This window comes from Ambystoma mexicanum, chromosome 14 (assembly GCF_040938575.1).
Source record: "Ambystoma mexicanum isolate Mex_15411 chromosome 14, UKY_AmexF1_1, whole genome shotgun sequence".
Taxonomy (NCBI): domain Eukaryota; kingdom Metazoa; phylum Chordata; class Amphibia; order Caudata; family Ambystomatidae; genus Ambystoma; species Ambystoma mexicanum.
In genome coordinates, this window is record NC_090940.1 from 160,260,995 (window position 1) to 160,277,549 (window position 16,555).

General features: G+C 48.6%; 1 protein-coding gene across 2 annotated transcripts in view; it reads left to right on the forward strand.

Annotated features, from left to right (window-relative positions):
- Nucleotides 1-16,555, forward strand: part of TYRO3 (TYRO3 protein tyrosine kinase) — a 721,378-nt gene that overhangs the window by 499,626 nt on the left and 205,197 nt on the right. For both annotated transcript variants that reach the window (XM_069638795.1, XM_069638796.1), the window contains one exon: nt 12,185-12,329. In XM_069638795.1, the coding sequence (XP_069494896.1) occupies nt 12,185-12,329 (145 nt within the window). The remainder of the gene's footprint in view (nt 1-12,184; nt 12,330-16,555) is intronic.

Consider the following 16,555-nt stretch of genomic DNA (forward strand, 5'->3'; position numbering starts at 1 on the left):
GGCAAAGTGTCGTGCTCAGCCATTAAGGACAGTAAAACCTATAAGAGGGTTCCTAAATGTTGCATTTTACCCTGAAGTGCAAAGGACGAGTATGCTCGTCCTTTTTGCATAGACTTGCATAATAGCCTGTCACTTAAGGGGTTAAAGTTCCATAGAAAATGTTGCTGACAGCTACAGCATAAACCACTAGACGGGTTGACATCAAACCTGGATTATTGGTTAGTGTTCGAGCCAAATTTAAATCGTTTTTTGTTTTTGTGTAACATGAAAAAGAAGTCAGATATGCTGAGTGTTCAGTCCGCAAACACTTACAAGCCCATCATTTAAAAAACTATTCGAAAAGATAGGGGTGGGTGAAAACGACCTTAACTGATTGGCTGAATGGAAGAGATCTCGGTAGGCACACGGAAATGTCTGTCTGGACCCAATCTGATGTTCTGACAGTAAAGCACTGTTCGTGAACAGTAGGATGTAATGTGGGGACCAAATGCAGGCCTTTGTGACATGCCCTGGCCAGTGGCGTGTCCAGGGTGTGCCCTGCGGTGGCATGTGCTACCCTTGGACTCTGATTGGCCACCCCATTATCCTAAACTATGATCATTATGTGTGTGTGTGCACCCATACTTCATGCCACCCCTGCACAAGTCAATGCCCCACGGGCCACCCCAGTCAAATGAGTATAGACACGCCACTGGCACACTGGAGGCCCAGGCATACACCAGAAACATGAATCTTTCCCCACAAAACAAAATGGAGGGCACCGCATTGTTGCAGCCTCAGTGTGATGCCTGGAATTAGATGGGAGTCATTATGCAAACATTTACCCCAGCCCTTACAATTTCTGTGATATCCCATATGGCATCTAACCTTCCCACGCCACAGCGACAATAACTGAGGTAATCATTTTGAAGGCAGAGGAAGGAAATGGAGAAAAATAACTCCTATGGCCATCCAGAGCCCTGCCCCCTCCAGCCCACCTCAAGATCACCCTTAGCCTTTCTTGTCCAACTGTCTCCGTCCGGCCTCTCCTCGCCCCTCATACACAAACACCCACACTCCTGGGAAACCATTATAAGGAACCTCTTTACTGCAGGCAGCCCTAGTACGCCAAGAAGACCCCCACTAGCAGCCCACTCCGCCTGCTGGTTATCGAGTAGCAAGCCCTGCCCAACAGTGATAGCCACAGTTCCACTGTCGGCTCATTATTACTGCACAAGAGGTTAGAACAACAGGGTAATCAAAGGCCTCTTTTTCATTGTCAGCCACCAGAGGTACTCTGTAACCCCCGTTGAGGAGATCTGTTTGTTGTCAAAAGAACTTGACCCTTCTCTTTTTGAAAATAATCCCTTGTGAGCACGTGTTCACGATCAGTGCTACTGCATGACGCATCTGTTTCTTGCGGCCAGATATCCCCCTATTCTCATCCCATCTGCACTGGCTAGATCTTCTCCTCAACCCGGCCCTTTCCCAAAAATAACTCGAAAGTGCCCCTGCAGCCTTTACCTGTCTTCCACCTCCTCCCAACACACACACAAAGGAGAAGTGGCTTTTTTTTATTTTTATTAAATTAATAAAATGAGGCAGTCATTCCAACTCTGAAAGGGAAATCTGCTGATCAGATTCTTTGTAAGGGCAGGTAACACCCTCTGCCAGGGACAGCCGCAGAGCAGGCAGCTGCCCTGGGCCTAGGCATCAAAGGAGCACACCCATTCATAGGGAGTAGCCTCACACCAGGGTGCTGAATTTCTAAAGGCTGTTCTTCCTATGGAGAAGCAGAGGGGGCAGAGCCAGGGTATCTAGAGAGAGGTCTGCACAGTTTTCGGAGGGTTCCATGTTTTTCTTTCTCTCTGCCTCTCTTTTTACTGTCCTCTCCACTTCCTCTAGAGAAAAGCACTTTAGGTGTGATATCATATGGGCAAGTCTACTCATTTCAAGAGTAGGGATTGGACCCCTAAAGCAGGCTATAAAAGAGGGGGTCTACCTCGGTGTGACCCTGGACAGCAAACTCAACTGGGGAAGCCATATCTAGAATACTCAGCAGAAGGCAACAGGAAAGATGGCAGCGCTGTAACCACTCCTGAAGACCAAGTCCATGCCCCTCTGCAAAAAGATCCATGTCTACAAGGCTATCATCATACCTACAAGGCGACCATCAGACTTACCCTGACGTATGCCTCCCCAGCATCGATGACCTGCCATGAGCAACACCGTAAGAGTCTTCAGAAAGTCGAGAACAAGGCCCTGCAGATATCATCTGGATTTCCAAGCATAGCTGATCTTTACAGAAACCTGGACATAGAGATGTTGGACAGACATCTATTGAAGCTGAGTAAGAACCTCTGCCAAGGACTGGATCAGAACCTGAACTGTCTGATCAGAAGACTCACTGCCACCACTGCAAACCCTTTTGACCGCTACCCGCGGCCCATAACAGCAAAGACCCTGTGAAACCAGCCCTACTGTGACAAGACCACACAGACCAAGAAGAATACAAACCCACAACTACATACTCAACCCGAGAAGATGGAGTAATGAGGCTCAAGCCTAGGTATCCAAACATCACCACTGATGGATAACATCTATCAGCACGAAGAAGACAGGCAGCACTTCTTTGAATCATATGGAGTCATCCTGAGCCATCCTGAATATTTCATCGGACCCTTCTGAAAGAGCTGCCCTCTCTAAATTCCTCCAGTTGTGAGGTGGAGGCAGGTGGTCTAAGGCAGAAACCAGCTCTGTCCCCTAACCATCCCCAGGAACCATTGGGGGTGATCTTCTGCTGCAACAGGACCTGCCTCTCTGCCGGCCACAGCAATACCAAGGACCTCACTGTGTTGGAGGAGCAAGTTGTGTGCAGCCTCCCCTTGTGTTTGGGAGCCCCGAGAAAAAGGACCCACCTTGTCCTTGGGGTGCGAATCACAGCAACCTAAGAAGTGACCTGCTGCTGAAGCAAGACTGCCTCTCTGCCAGCCACAGCGGTACCAAGGACCTTTCCTGCTCTGGTCTCTGGTCCCCGTCCTCCGCGTGCAGCACTAATGAAGGGAAAGCCACCCAGCGGTAGCTTTTGTTTACTACAGCTGGCTGGCTTTTCCTTCATTAGTGCCGCAAAAGCAAAAGCCAGCACAGGAGGGCATCCATTTCACAAAATGGATGCGCCCATGTGCTTGCTTTGCGAATTGTGAGCTTGAATAGCTCAGAATTTGACTTAGGAAGTTTTAAAAAAGAGAATGCTAGTATTTTTTTTTATGTTGCCTATCTATTTTTTAAATCAAATGTTTTACCGGACCATGCCTTTAAGAGTCTAACATTCACACAGCCAACGTTACCACAAAAGAGGAAGGAGGTATATCTCTTGACTGTGCCTGTTTTACCTTTATGATTGTGTTGGCTCTTGGTTTGCATAAGTGTGAGGACTGAGAGGGTGCTTTAGCTTCTACTGATCCTTGTACTCCTGCAGGGAAGACGTCAATTTGTCAAAGGGGGAAAAACAATTTTTAATACTCCGGACCCACCTCTAAATGGATACAAGCCCCAGAAAGACTACTACTGAGTAGTGTTCATTTTTTATATATATATATATATATTTCTGAGGCTTGTGGAATCTGCTTAGATCACATGCTGTGCATAGGCCGACATCTAGTGGAAGCTGCGGAGTATTACAGTTTGTTTTTCGAAAGTCGAAAATGGGCGTCGACACAGGCGTGCCAGTAATACTATCCCTAGTGTGACGTCCACTGTACCCAAGATCCCTCACGCGTGTAGGATCCTCAGATTGTTTTTTTCCGCCATACTGGTCGGAAGCATCTTGCGGAGTTCCCTGGCCTTAGCCATACTTTTGCTGTTATTATAATTATAATTCTTATTCATTCCCTTCCCCACCCCAACGTCGACCCTCAACCTCGACGACGGCTGGAGAAGTCATCGACCGTCGACTGCTGCACGACGGATCTGGGCCTCGGAAGGCCGCTGGCCTCGGCCCGGGCCTAGTAGGCCGCTGGCCTCGGCCCTTACAAGTAGGGAGAGTGGGGGGTGGTACATACTCTTCACTCTTGATATATAGTTACATTTTATATATTCCTACACTTAGCAGCCCGCTGCCTTAAGGTGCGTATGGAGGGTACCCCTTTTCAATTCTGCCCCAAGTGCAATCGCAAATACCCTTGGGTCGACAGGCACGCCACGTGCAATCTCTGCTTGCCGAGGGATCACCCCGAAGCGAACTGCAGAGCGTGTAGTAGGTTTAAACCTAAGACACTTAAGGACCGTTCGACAAAGCGTTGGGCCCACCACGCCAGGCAGGAGGCCATGGCAGCGGAGGGCGCCTTCAGCGATGGCAGCGACGCCGTACTTTCGGACGGCGAGGGCATTATGGCGTCGAAAGACAGCCGGCGAGCGCAGGTCCCCGACCTCGGAAGGTCGTCCGGCAGGGCGGCTATGGGGAAGACCCCCGGCGACGCAAGCGCTACACACCTAACACACACTAAACACACTAAGACCAACCGGACCTCGACGAAGTCGACTTCCCGGAAAGAGGCACAAAAAGAACGGTCCGACTCGGTGTCCTCTGGGCGCTCTCGATCGAGATCACCTCACGACGCAAGGCAATCATCCACTCTTGCCAAGAGTGCCTCGCTACACACATTAACGGAAGTTCGATCGTCGGGAGACGAAGACGACTTCCACCCCCAGGCCGCGCTCCAAGATACCGAGACCGCGGTTAACACCAGTGAGGCCCCACGCCCGAAGCACACAGATACCTCTCCAGACCCTCGGCGCCAGGCGTCGAAAGTCTCTGGGGCCTCCAAGGGACAGGGAAAACACTTTTCCACGCACGGGGAGGGGGGGAAACAGCGGAAAGCACAGCCTTCCACCCCTGTAAAGCCATCCTCTCACCCTAGGCAGACAAGTAAACACAAGTCTACCCTTGAAAAGTCCCATAAATCATCACCTGCTAAAGTAATACCCTGTTCCAGGGAATGGTCCAGTGAAGACATAGACAGGGTTATGTCTAGGATGTCTTCCTTGGCTGATTTTTATGATAAGAACCCAGAACACTTTCTTTCATATAACCCTCAAGGGGCCACACCCTCAGGCTCCTCCGATCCTATCCCGCTAAGTAAAAAGCCCCGGGTCGAAAGACCTGAACCCTTCGAGGTTCAGCCTTACTCCACTCCATATTCTACTCCACTCCCCAGTTACCAGGGACAAGTTTTCCCTGAAGAGGACCAGGAGTTTGAAATTATGGAAGAACAAACCGGGACAGATTACTATGCAGAGGATGAGGACCTGGAGGAGGGAGAAGATGAGCAGGAAATTTACAGAGTAGATTCCCCAGTACAAAGCGAAGCCCCAGTTACTGATTCTCCAGTTGATAACCAGCCCCTCCTCAACGAGGTTCTCGCTCGAGCAGCGGAACACTTCCACATCGACACCCACGGTGTACAGGAGGAAAGGGACTTCGCGGAGGAGTTTGTAGGAGAGAGAAGACCGGTCGCTCAGACCATCCCTATCCTCAAATCCATCCAACGAAGAATAGATCCTTCCCTGGTGAATCCTAACCTCACCAGAGCTGTCAACCCCAGAATTGAAAAGATTTTCCGGGCAGCCCAGTCTGACCCTCTGTATATAAGGGGACATCTTAAACCAGATTCCCTAGTGGTAACCAACACTAGAAAAAGGGCTGGCACGCCCTTATCTTCATCAGAAGCCCCTCCCGATAAGGAGAGCAAAAAACTTTACGGGTTTGGCAGAAAGGTAGCCTCAACGTCCGCCTACCAAGCAAGGATTGCGAATTCCACCACCCTGTTGGCTAGTTACAATTGCCATCAATGGGAAGAAGTCGCGGCGCTCATTGCCTCTGCTCCAGAACCGTTAAAGGGCCAGCTGGCTCGGATCTCAGCAGAGGGGAGAGCCGTGTCTGGTTGCATTTTAAAAGCAACTTTCGACGCCGCTGACAACGCAGGGAGATTGATAGCAGAAGGTACTGTTATCAAGAGACATGCATGGTTACGGCAGTCGGGATTCAAGACAGAAACCCAGGCTTCTTTAATAGACAAGCCAGTGGAACCCGACCTATTGTTTGGGAAAGCGGTCGAAGACGCACTTAAAAATGCCAAAGATGAATATGAGACTCTCAAATCCCTTGGCCAGCTTACCAACAAACCCCCTAACCAGAGGGGGAACAATAATTTTCGTCGCCCACGCGGCCAAAATTCACAAAGAGGCAACTATGCCCAGGGACAGGGTACACAATGGAATAACAACCAGCAGTCTACCCAAAGTTACGGCAGGGGTAACAAGAGAGGTCGTGGAAGAGGCAGAGGCAGCCCCAACAAGGGAGGTGGCACGCCTCCACCAAAACAGTGACGCTCAGTTCAGGGTCCCTTGCCACGCAACCCCAGTAGGGGGACGCATTTCCACCTTCACCCAGGCTTGGGAAGGGATCACCTCAGACAGATGGGTGCTGTCAACAGTATCCGCAGGATATTGTATAGAACTACTGCAGCGTCCCCGGAATCATCCTCCACGACAAAGAGTGCACTCCCTAGAGCATCAAAAGATCCTTCTCGAGGAGATCGCCATTCTGCTAGAAAAGGACGCGATAGAACTCGTCCCAGGACACCAGGTAAACAAGGGTATCTATTCAACTTACTTCCTTGTGCCAAAGAAAGATTTGACAATGCGCCCAGTATTGGACTTACGGCCTGCCAACAAGTATGTCAAGCCCCAAAAATTCCGTATGACCACGCTACAAGAGGTAATCCCCCTCCTAAAAAAGGGGGATTACATGGCAACCTTGGATATGAAAGATGCTTATTTTCATATTTCCATGCTCCCAGCGCACAGAAAGTACTTGCGCTTCAAGGTGGACAGTCGCCACTACCAATTCAAGGTACTGCCCTTCGGGATAGCTTCAGCACCAAGGGTATTCACCAAGGTACTGGCGGTGGCGGCTGCACACCTACGCAGGGAAGCAATCCCGGTGTACCCTTATCTGGACGACTGGCTCATAACGGGGGAAACCCCAGGAATTTGCAGGTCAAACATTCAGAGGACTATCGACCTCCTCCACGAATTAGGCTTCTCCATCAACGAGAAAAAGTCAAGTCTGGTGCCAAGCACCTCAAAACAGTTTCTAGGAGCTATCCTAGATACTCAGAAAGGATTGACCTTCCCTTCGGAAGAGAGAATTCGGAATATACTTCTGCAAATTCCGCATTATCAGTCAGGTCAACAGATAACAGTACGCAAAGCTATGCGGTTACTGGGCATGATGGCGTCATGCATTTACCTGGTCCCCCACACGCGTCTGCGCATGCGTCCCATGCAGGAATGGTTGGCGAAACAGTGGTCTCAGGCAAGTGGTCATTGGGACGATCTAGTGGTCATTTCGCCAACACTCGTACAAAGCCTACACTGGTGGACAAGAGAGAATCTCGCAAAGGGGAAACCCTTCTACGATCCCGAAGTACAAGCCGTGGTGACTACAGATGCATGCCTGACTGGGTGGGGAGCTCACCATCTCCACCACACAGCTCAGGGTCTCTGGTCTCACTCAGTAGCCAAGAACCACATCAATATGCTAGAGCTTCTGGCAGTATTCCGAGCGCTAAGGGCATTCGAGCCCCATCTACTGAACTTGTCGGTGCAGATCAGGACGGACAGCACGACAGCCATGTTCTATCTGAACAAGCAAGGGGGGACTCGTTCGCCAAATCTGTCCAAGCTTGCCCAGAAAATATGGATATGGGCACTCAGACGGAACATCTTCCTGTCATCGCAACATGTTCCAGGGGAGCTCAATTCCCTAGCGGATGCTCTAAGCAGAGACTCCCTCCCAGAAGAACACGAATGGGTCCTTCACAGAGACGTAGTAGAAGATCTCTTCTCTCAGTGGGGTTTCCCCACTATAGACCTATTCGCCACAAGCGAAAACAAACAATGCCCAGGATTTGCATCCAGGTTCCCCCAGCCGGACTCCCAAGGGAATGCCCTGTGGATGAACTGGTCGGGGATGTTTGCGTACGCTTTTCCACCAACTCCTCTCATCAGGAAGGTGGTGTACAAGATGAACAAGGAATCGATGACGCTCATCCTAGTTACTCCCATGTGGGCGAGACAACCATGGTTTCCACACCTACGCAGGATGGCGGTGTGCGAACCCATCAGACTCCCAGCCTGGTACAACCTACTGTCCCAGCAACAGGGTCAAACAGTGCATCAGGAACCCAACTCTATGAACCTAGCAGCATGGCTCCTGAAGTCATAGAGTTTGGACATCTCAAATTACCACAAAGGTGTATGGACATTCTAAAGGAGTCCAGGAAACCAAATACAAGGCACTGTTACTTTGATAAGTGGAAAAGATTCGTTATCTGGTGCCAGAATAAACAAATCAACCCGGTTGATTGCACTCCTTCCAACGTTGTGACATACATGCTCCACCTGCTGGATGCAGGGTTGGTTTTTAACTCGCTGAAAGTACACCTGGCAGCCCTCTCGGCTTACACCACATCCCATAACAAGGTCTCGTGGTGGAAAGTACCAGTGGTTAAAGCCTTCATGGAAGGAGTAAAGAGACTTCACCCTCCTATTTCGAACCCACCGCCAGGATGGGACCTCAACGTGGTGCTAGCTAAGCTCATGGGACCCCCATTCGAACCCATGCATAAAAGTAGTCTCAAACACCTGACTTATAAAACGGCCTTCTTAGTAGCCATTACCTCCATAAGAAGGGTCAGTGAAATTCAGGCTCTGTCAGTGCAGGATCCTTTCTTTACTATCCACAAGGACAAACTGGTTTTACGCACACACCCTAGGTTCTCTCCTAAATTCATATCCAAGTTCCATGTAAACCAGTCCATCGAGCTTCCGACTTTCTTCCAGAACCCGCAAAGCTCGGCTGAGGTGAAACTACACACCCTAGATGTGCGTAGGGCGGTCCTATACTATGTAAATAAAACCAGACCGCTAAGGAAAACAGATCAACTGTTTGTCTCCGTAGCTACAGGCAGAGAGGGGGATCGCGTCTCTAAGGGCGCTATCTCTAAGTGGATTATCAACTGTATACAGCTGTGTTACTCTCTTTCTGAAAAGACTCTGCCTTTTACGCCAAGGGCCCACTCTACTAGAGGCATTGGTGCCACTCTGGCTTTCATTGCAAATGTTCCCCTCGACACCATTTGCAAAGCGGCTACTTGGAGCTCTATTCACACTTTTACTCAGCATTACTGCATTGACACTCATTCCAAGACAGATACACAAGTGGGACAAGCGGTTCTAAGACACCTGTTTGCTCATGACCCTTCTCACATCCCACCTCCTTCTTCTGGTACTGCTCGCTAATCTATGCACAGCATGTGATCTAAGCAGATTCCACAAGCCTCAGAAGGGATACATTACTCACCGTAATCGTATTTCTGATGCTTGTATCTGCTTAGATTCACATGCGACCCACCCTTCCTCCCCTCCGAGAGAAGGCGCATGATTGCTTGTAGTCTTACCTTTCTGTCTATCTGCTTGGATTATCTGTACTCACGCTACTCCTCATGCTTCCTCATGTCAGAAAAAATACAATCTGAGGATCCTACACGCGTGAGGGATCTTGGGTACAGTGGACGTCACACTAGGGATAGTATTACTGGCACGCCTGTGTCGACGCCCATTTTCGACTTTCGAAAAACAAACTGTAATACTCCGCAGCTTCCACTAGATGTCGGCCTATGCACAGCATGTGAATCTAAGCAGATACAAGCATCAGAAATACGATTACGGTGAGTAATGTATCCCATATATATATATATATATATATATATATATATATATATATATATATATATATATACACGTTTAGAATAAACTTGCAGTCATTACATATAAAAAGAAACTTGCGAGTGTCAATGTTAATGTGCAATTCCTCAATCAAAAGGTGGTCTTTTCCTATTACAACCAGAGTCCCTCACACTAAAAATAAAACCGTAACTCACACTGCACCACTCCTCCACATTACTCACTTTACCTTGATCATTGATGTAAGCTACTTAATATTTAAAGCGAGTACTGAAGTGTGAGTTTAGGTTTCATTTAGTTGGTGTGTGTCTGTGTTGCGGGTTGGGGGTTTGTATGTTTGTAGACAGAGTTTGGAAGTATTGCCTGTGCTTATTTTGCTTACATTAATTCTAATTGTGTTATTGGTTATTCTGTGCTTTGTGTATGCTTGCTCAGTCTGCAAACGTCTATATGTTAGCACTCTGGTCATGCTCTGCAGGTCTGATTATAGACAGATTTTTTTAGTTTTAAAAAAAGTGATTTTTAAAATATTTTAAGTGTGTTCCAGTTTCCACTAAGTGCTAAATGTCTGCCAGAAATCGAAGTGAACACTTTTGAGATATGCGCCCGCACCCTGATTTTTTGTAGATCATTGTAAAAGTAAATGCAGCAAACTCCAATTTTTACACATTTGTTGCATACATTAAGACGTTCATAAAACTTCACCAAATGCGACACCTGTATGTTTGGATATAGCCACATAGGCTTCTTGTCATCTTTGGTAAATTTAAATGGACAAGGTCAAAAGTTAGATGAAAACACTTCTCTACACTTTCCGGTTAGTGTAACACAACCGCGGCACAATGTGTGTGGGTGTGTGTGTGCATGCATGTGTTTGTGTTACCTATACATGTGTGCTCATACACACACATTTTATTTAAATTATGAAGCATGGACACGGCCCACGCAGGTGTCGAAGTGCTGAATAAGCATAAACGCAATCACAGAATTAAGCAAATGGCTCAAAGAGATTAGATGGAATCTAGGTCCCCTTGTTGATAACAGATATCACAAATAAATCAGATGAGTTATTCGAATCAAAAGACACAGGGATCTGTCTTTTGTCAAATACTGCATTCAGGCAGATGTATTTTTACCAATGTTTTAAAAAATAAAAAAAAGTCTTGGAACGGAGTTGCCCATTTTCTTTGCTTTCTTGAGGGCTTCGCCCACTGCATTTCTACCCCATTACCCTCCCCTATTCGCAATATATACATTTGCATGTTACCCCCTGCTTCACCCATCTCTTCTCTTTGGGCCAACATCATTTATTTTTTTTATTCATTGATTTTGCCAGATTCTGTTTAGTCAATGGACGTAAACCCAAGGAGCGGACATCGAACAATATAATAAAAGGCCAGATGTATGTTTGTCCGATGCAGTTATAGCTAAACCTGTTGTCACCGGTAGAGGAAGCTGTTGCCCTAGGATACATAGAGGCACTGCCAGTTGGCATAGTTTTGCCTGGTGTCACCACTAGAGGAAGCTGTTGCCTTAGGATACATAGAGACACTGCCAATTCATATAGCTTTGCCTGTTCTCACCACTAGAGGGAGCAGTTGCCTTAGGACATATAGTGGTCCTACTGTGTTAATGTAAACCTCCCCTTTGGCCCGTGTACACGAGCTTCCACACTAGCATCATATAACTTGAGGCTAAGAGGCAAGATTGTGCATTCTGTGAGTGCGTCATAACCCATATAATATGAGGAAGGGGGCACTCGCGGAAAGTAGTCCTAATATGTAGGAAGCGATAACATAAGGGACAATTATCACGCATGAGATTTTGTTTGCATGTGCCAGCGGGCAGGATGGGGCATTGTCTATACAGGCGTGAACAATTGCAAGATGATCTGGTGGGAGCTGCAAGAGTGCATGTTAGTGATAGTTGGTAGAGGTAGAGTCAGTAGATTGTCAGAATTACCGCAATTTACATAAACTGGGCGCACCCATGCAGGCATAACCCCAATGTTCGGTGATAGCTGGCGGAAGTGTCCAAAGCATAGGAGTCTTATGTTACAAAAAAGTGATAGTTGGCAGATGTAGAGTCCATGAATTGGCAGGAGTGTCCAGTGCACAAGGTTGTCAATTAACTGTGGGTGGAGCCATGCATGCATAACCCTAAGATGCTCCTATGAAGGGAGTATTTTGTCCGGGGAGCTACTGGATGGGAAAAGCAGGGGATTACGGGGGGAGCGGTAAAACAAAGTGATTAGAACTGCGAAACCTAGAGGTACTATATTCATAGGAGGAGAACTTGTAAGTGATGTTTACAAACCAAAGTTACTGCTATGTAAGTATTGGTTTGCCTTTGGTAGACCTGTTATCCTTTGTGTGACGCCTTTCTCCATTACCAGGGAGAAATGCTAGTTCAAGGAACAATAGCCAACCTGACCGCCTGGGATTCCCAAAAGGACTTCACTGCGCGAGTGTGCATCTTGAACTCTGCTGGATGTGGGCCATGGAGTGAACCTCTACTCATGTCTCCTGGACATGAGGCTGGTGAGTCCGTTCAACGCAACTGCCATTTTCCATCAAGAAATGCACTGAGGAATCGTGACATCCCTATGTTTTTACTTGGGCCCTGATGATTAGCACCACGTCCCACTTCCTCGTCTCAGTACTTACTTGTGAGGGTATCTGGTGATAATATTGCTGTGAAAATGGCCGCCAGGTGGCGACATTGCATTAAAAATGCACCCTGCAGACAATCAAACACTTTCCCCAAATATTCTAGGATTGGTGGTAATAATATAGAATTATACCCCTCCTAGTATTTTTGGGGAAAGTATTTTAGGGGTCAGTTTTACGGCAACATTATCCCACGGAACCCTTGTGAGGTCACCCACCTCCACTCAGTAACCCTTTTCTTTTCAGTATTTTAATATTGTCTCCTTGCCCCACCCATGGCTCCTAAGGGTGCAAACCCTTCACTTTCCAGCATGCGTTAGTTAAAATGTACCTTTCGTTTGTCAGGGACCGAGCAATGAAACGTTTTTCCTTCTCTTCTCCCCCTCCCTGTGGGGCTTGGAAGGGCAACGTAGAGTGCTCCTTGGTAACGGCCTCCCTGCTGAGCTCAGGGGACCTCGCCACTGTGGACCTGCTTCCTGCTGCCCCTGCTGGATGCGGGGACACCGCCGAGCAGGGCGGCACCGGGGCGTGCCGCTGCTCAGCTCCCAAAGCGAACCCTCTAGCCCGGTCTAGGGCAACCTGGTTCATCGTCAAGGAGGTGAAACGCTAGTCTGCTGCACCAAAGCCCCGGGCAGTGGGAACCAAGCCAGGGTGATGGGAGGGATCAGTGAAGGGTGAGAGAGAAGCGCCCTGATCCGAGTTCAGAGGGTTACCAGGGCAGCTGTGTACATTGCCATGGTAGCAAAGCTTTGAGCGCGGCATTCCAGGAAATACAAGCCACTCTCCCTCAGCTGTATAACCTCTAGGGAAGAGCAGGTATATGTTCCAGGTGATGAAGATATGGGTAAACACACAGAGAAACAAGGAAATATAGGTGTCTGAGGACTTCTCCAAGCTCGCAGTTCCTTAACAAAAGGCTGCTTGTGTGATTTAGAAAGAGTGTCAAGACTGGAAGGGGTCAAAAGGAGAAAACACCCACTTCATCCCACCAGTCTCCTCCATGGTCCTCTACCAACAAGCACCTAGTGTTCCCTGGAAGGAAATTAAGAGAACATTCCTGGACAAAGAAACGGTTGCTTCAGTTTTAATTCAATGGCTGCAATAGAAGTCACCAGGGCGCCCCCTCCTCTCTTTAAGCATACACTAAAAAGATGAAGGGGAGAGGCAAAGAAGGGAACCTGAGGAAAATGGCTGTTCCCCGATTTATAGCTACATTTGAATCCCCTGAACAGAGAAGAGAAATTGATCCCCAAGTCTGTGGAGACTGTTCTGAGGGGCGCTGAAGACTCTTTCCAAGGCCTTGCATGAAGATTCAGCTCTCGGGTTAAAGTTATGTCTGACTTGACCTGCAACGGGTTAAAGGAGACTAGAACTCCACACAGAATATAGACTTGCTCTACTCCACTCCCTTGGGCACCATCTATATACCCTTTTGCTAGGAGGATGTTTCCAAGAGGGATGCCATGTTGCCCAGGAAGTTCTCCAGAAGAGGGCAATCAGGAAGGTGCCCAGGAGGGGGTGGGCATTTACTCCAATGTGTAACCATAGTAGTGTCACTACAGGTGCTCCCTTACCCAGATGAATGGTTGATCGAAGTTCCATCATGGTAAATGGTGGGCAACATGTGCAAGGGCAAGAGTCATTGGGTTTTAGCCGCATGCTGAAGCCCCATTTTCTTCCCTCGCAGGAGTCCAATAATTGAGGCATTGTTTCAGATGAAAGAGCTGGGAGATACCTTCTAGCCACCACACATGGGACCATGAGAGAGGCTTGCGGGTTGAGGGGCACATGGCCTGGGGTGTTCTTTCTGGTTCCTTCAGCTTGCCTACATACAATACCATTGTTGACAAAGCTCTACAAGCTCTGGAAGGAGGAATCCCAGGACACCTTGATGTTGATCCCCACACTCTGAGGTTCAATCTACAATAGTGGCTTCCACTGGGAAATCGCGTATAGGGGCGTTCTTTCAGCCATCCCTTCCTTAACACCCATTCTTACTGCAGACACCAACAAGTCCGTTTGAGGGGGACAGTAATTGGAAGTCAGACTCAACGGGAGGAACGGACTCCTTAGGAGGAAGCCAATTCCTTCAACTGGAGGTAACTGTCTGCAGTAGCTCCGGCGCTCCTGTCTTCTCTCCGCATCTCCAGGTGGAAAAGGTATTGCTTTCGACATAGAATTCTACTGCTGTATACTGCATCCACACACACATAGCCCTGTGACTGTTGGCAAGAGCCCCAAGGCACTGGCCTGAGGTGAACCTGCTGTCATCAAAGGAGTGCACAATAAGGGGCTCTTACATCGCGCTACGCAGAGTATTGCCTCTGCACAGTGGGAACTCTGGCAGGAAGTGTTTTCTCAGGATCTCTTTGCCTCCCCACAATGAGCAGAACCGCTCGGGTCTTGTTTAAGGTTCTCTAGCTAGGAAGCCTGAAGAGCATATTCACTGGCCATACGATGGCTGAAGGGTTTGTTAGAGGCATTTTCACCCCTTGCCCTCATTCCCACCTGGGGTATGAAGATCCAGGTGGTGTCGGGGGTAGAACTCATTCTGGTGGCTCTGTTTTGGCCCAGCAGAAGCTGGTTTTTCCCTTCTCCAGAAACTTGCAGTGGCGTCAGAATTTCTTGTTCCGTGACTTCCGTATCCGATAAAACAGGGCCATGGAATGCTCGGTCCAAGGATGGTGGTGTGGGGACCTGGAAGGTTGAGTGAAAGGGTTTAGCTCTGGGGTCTGTTCCACGAATTGGCTCATGCCGTCTGGAATAATATGAGGCAGTCAACCACGAGTATTTATGACCGGCTCTGGGGTACTTCCTGGGCGGGTGCGAGAGGAATGGGTCCTTGGCCATCCTGAGACCTGTTCCAGTCTCCCAGTTCCCTCAGGAAGAGTTGTCCTTGGGGGAGGGAGGATTATGAGTCTCTACCCTAAGAAGCCCAATGGGCAGCTGATGGAGCATTTAAGGAGTAGGATTCAGGTGATCAGATCCTGGTAACTTCCCTGTTGAAGCATGTTTCCCTCTCTAGGTCTGTTGAGTCTGGATTCCCTCCGCAGGACCTTGCAGTTTCTTTAATGGCTCTCGAGGTCCGTGCAGATGGTGGTCTTGGGTGGTCATCTCGACTGCTGGAAGGTTGGGGCAAATCCCTTCATAGTGGTTCACGCAGATGCCCTCATTATTTAGGGGTGAATCGGCTTTGTCTTCCCAAGGTCATATAAAATTTCACTGGTTAGGGGGATGGTCCTCCCCAGAGGAAGAGGAATGGAGTCCACTAGATGGAAGGAGGGCCGCCCCGGTTTGCCTGGAAAGATGAAGCTCCTTTCAGATATCAGATGACCTATTTTTGGCATATGGGGGGCGTCTGCCATGGTGCCGATAGTTAGTCGCTGGCCATCACTATTCCATTTGAGTTGTCTGGGTCCAACTCTCCGCCTCGGTTGAAGGAGTGATCAACTAGGGTACTGGCTGCTTCCTGGGCGGTAGCTCAAGGGGTGTCTATCCATGGCCGCTGCCTGGGGGGATCCAACTACCTCCGTTATACTCTACCAATGACTTTTGCATAAACAGGCGGCTCGTGCTGTTCGGAGTACCGGGATACACTGAAGTGTGCAAAGCATCTGTGGTTGGAGTGGTTCTTTGGGCCCATCATTTCCGAGTCGGTATACCTCACAAGTAAGTACCGTGATGAGGATGGACGTGGTGGGGGTCATGCGTGGATTTCTTACTCCTAGTCTTACTCTTCCTCATCAGAGTACTTGTGTCCCACCTGGCCTGCCCGACTTGGACAGAATGGGCCAAAGGAGTCTGAATTAACGGAGGCATGCCAGTAAGTGATACCCACAGGAAACAGTGGCAGGGCAAGGAGAAAGCAATTAAAGGAGAAGTGGGGTTCCTGAGTGGAGGTGGGTGACCTCACAAGTAAGTACTGTGGCGAGCAATAGAAGGATGAGGAATAATGAATAATACTGGTAAGTAATCCATCCATGCATGAACTGATGAGGAGCATCGTCTGCTCTGGTGGGCCGGGAGAAAGTTACCACCCCATGACAGCAAGGTTGTTTAGAAAAGAAACTTTCATTAAAACCCTTTTTAATGCACGG